We start from the raw sequence: 3,397 nt of genomic DNA, 5'->3' as shown, positions 1-3,397 counted from the left end.
TTCGGTGTACGGCTGGCTTTACAGGTAACTCGACAAAAGAACGCGAATCGTTATTATTTCGTCATAATATCCATCCACATCGTTTATTGCCGGAAAATGAAACATAAACCTGCAAGAACATGACTTTATGGTATTAAGAAATCGTCGCAAAATTCCTTGGATTCCTGCTATATTAAAGTTTCTTTGTTAAAGTAAGAAATATGATGGTTCGTTGCGAGACAGACTCGTGTGAGATAAAATACTAACCTCAGAGAAGTCGTGATGAAAAACACCAGATGTCTTGAAATTGGTATAAAATTCATCATTCTCCGGTATCACGTCTTCTTTTGGAACATTTAGAACTAGTATACCATGTCCGGCAGATATATTATGTATCCAATAAAAATATTCTCTGACAGGCACAGTAAACTTTTCTGTTAATTGTATTGTTTTCTTTATGTTTTGGAAGTGATAATAATGTTTAAATGTTAATAAATGATTGCCTTTGTATGACTTGGCGACTTGGCTATTTTAAAGTCACCATATACATTTGAAATCAATGTGGACGAACCGCCGAATATTAACAAAAATTTTATTGTTTTTGAAAATTTAAAACTTTACATTCATTTATTAATGTGTGTGAAGTTAGAAACGTTTTTCTTCAGAAACGTTTCTGACAATAGTGACTACAATTCTATTTAGGCGTAGCGGCAAATGTAAAATCTAAGAAATAGACCTTTTCCGCTACTGGTAACTATAGGAATCAAAAATACTATAATACTCCTGCTGCCTTCAATTTTTCAGTACATTCGTAATAGTCCGGGAGGCAGCGACAGAAATTTTGCACCAATTCCTACAAAGCTGATTTTTTCTCATTTTGTTGTTTTGATATCGTAAGTAAACGGAACGGCAGTCTACCGCGCCAATGTGGGGGCAAACGTTAGTAACAATTTTTTAAACATGTAAATAAATAATACTTAAATGCCTTATACCTACAAGGCTGAAACTTTTTAGAGTGATCAATTATACCTAAAAATACAGTATAGTGATAGTCTACCGCGTCGGAAGGGGGGCCATCAAGGGTCTACCACCCACGCAAGGTGTTGAAAAATTAACTTTTTTGACTTATTTCTACAAGGCTGAATTTTTTTCTCAAATACTTTAGTTTATAAGAGAACCAAAAAAAAACAGTCTACCGATCATCTAAGGGTGCAAAGCCTTGATAGACGCAATGGAATGCACGATCTCCCGAGCGCAGTCGCTGCGCCGATTCACTGTAAGCCGCTCTGAATAATAACTCATACCGGGATTAAATTACAATCTACAAAGCTGCTTTTTTGTCTATAGATATCTTACAATAATTATTGTCAAATAAACGTCTTATACCTTCGATACGAGGTGGCTAAAGCTTCGGTAGACGTGGCGAAAGTTTTTGCGCGGAAGTTGCTTAAAATTCCAAATTTATTATTAATTATAATTTTTTGAGCTTACACCATTATTTAAACGTATGATATAGTAACAACGAGCGAGCGTTAGCGAGCGAGATTTTTGCTAGTATAATAGGTATTAACAAAAGTTAAAAAATTTTTTTTTTCAAATAACTGACCTTTTTCTTTTTTAACATTGAATAATTAAATTTATTTCACTTTTACTTATAATTTATAACAATAATACTTTTCGATAATAGCGCGCGAAATGCTTGATTTGCGATTCATCATCACATTCGTCAATTACACTCGTGCGAGAATTATTCTATCGCACTAGTATCGAACAATATTTTACGACACTTATTTATAAAATAAATGATAACAACGCAAATGTTTTTTATTACAACAATATAGTAATTATATAAAAAATAAATATATTTTTCTTATTCCTCATCGCTACTGACATTTGATTCCTCATCGCCTTCCATATCATCACTATCTTCATCCTCATCATCTTTCTGGTCACACACTCCATCATTTTCTTTAAGGTATTGACAACCGTCATTTGCAATTTCTGTATCTGCAAATAGCAATATATTATTAAATATTTATTATATTATGCTAACATAAATTCACCCCCTTTAGGGTCTGAAAGTCATTTTTTAATTGAGTTTTAGACTTCCTTAAAATGCAAATATGTGTACCTGAATCTTTATCGTTCTGTAGATCAAACGTCACATCATCGATTGACTGAGGCAATTGGTCGCCACTAAACCAATTAAAATCATATCTTGCATTCTCATCCACTTTCCAGCCACAGTCGAGTGGGGATAATGTTGTAGGCTCTTTTAAGTGAGCATTACTCCAAATTTGTGCAATATATGCTGTTCGGAGTATGTGTTCTCGGAGCTCTGATTGACAAGGTGGTAAAGCAGATGCATCGAAACTCTTGACCTTTTGACGAAAGATTTTATCGTTAGTAGTTTTGTAAGCTTTCAAAAACATCACTGATCGATGTGACGTTTGATCTACAGAACGATAAAGATTCAGGTACACATATTTGCATTTTAAGGAGGTCTAAAACTCAATTAAAAAATGACTTTCAGACCCTAAAGGGGGTGAATTTATGTTAGCATAATATAATAAATATTTAATAATATATTGCTATTTGCAGATACAGAAATTGCAAATGACGGTTGTCAATACCTTAAAGAAAATGATGGAGTGTGTGACCAGAAAGATGATGAGGATGAAGATAGTGATGATATGGAAGGCGATGAGGAATCAAATGTCAGTAGCGATGAGGAATAAGAAAAATATATTTATTTTTTATATAATTACTATATTGTTGTAATAAAAAACATTTGCGTTGTTATCATTTATTTTATAAATAAGTGTCGTAAAATATTGTTCGATACTAGTGCGATAGAATAATTCTCGCACGAGTGTAATTGACGAATGTGATGATGAATCGCAAATCAAGCATTTCGCGCGCTATTATCGAAAAGTATTATTGTTATAAATTATAAGTAAAAGTGAAATAAATTTAATTATTCAATGTTAAAAAAGAAAAAGGTCAGTTATTTGAAAAAAAAAATTTTTGAACTTTTGTTAATACCTATTATACTAGCAAAAATCTCGCTCGCTAACGCTCGCTCGTTGTTACTATATCATACGTTTAAATAATGGTGTAAGCTCAAAAAACTGTAATTAATAATAAATTTGGAATTTTAAGCAACTTCCGCGCAAAAACTTTCGCCACGTCTACCGAAGCTTTAGCCACCTCGTATCGAAGGTATAAGACGTTTATTTGACAATAATTATTGTAAGATATCTATAGACAAAAAAGCAGCTTTGTAGATTGTAATTTAATCCCGGTATGAGTTATTATTCAGAGCGGCTTACAGTGAATCGGCGCAGCGACTGCGCTCGGGAGATCGTGCATTCCATTGCGTCTATCAAGGCTTTGCACCCTTAGATGATCGGTAGAC

At 33.3% G+C, this 3,397-nt stretch overlaps 1 protein-coding gene across 1 annotated transcript; it reads right to left on the bottom strand.

Annotated features, from left to right (window-relative positions):
• Positions 1–1,789: 1,789 nt before the first annotated feature.
• On the bottom strand, positions 1,790–2,435 carry LOC111691803. Its single transcript, XM_023455162.1, has 2 exons — positions 2,111–2,435; positions 1,790–1,986 (listed from the first exon to the last, which is right to left on the bottom strand). The coding sequence occupies exons 1-2, from the start codon at positions 2,409–2,411 to the stop codon at positions 1,850–1,852; spliced, it is 438 nt and encodes a 145-aa protein (XP_023310930.1). The 5' UTR covers positions 2,412–2,435; the 3' UTR covers positions 1,790–1,849.
• Between the last annotated feature and the right edge of the window lie 962 nt (positions 2,436–3,397).

This window comes from Anoplophora glabripennis, unplaced genomic scaffold (assembly GCF_000390285.2).
Source record: "Anoplophora glabripennis isolate ALB-LARVAE unplaced genomic scaffold, Agla_2.0 scaffold530, whole genome shotgun sequence".
NCBI classification, from domain to species: Eukaryota; Metazoa; Arthropoda; class Insecta; order Coleoptera; family Cerambycidae; genus Anoplophora; species Anoplophora glabripennis.
This window is presented reverse-complemented; position numbering and strand designations above follow the sequence as displayed.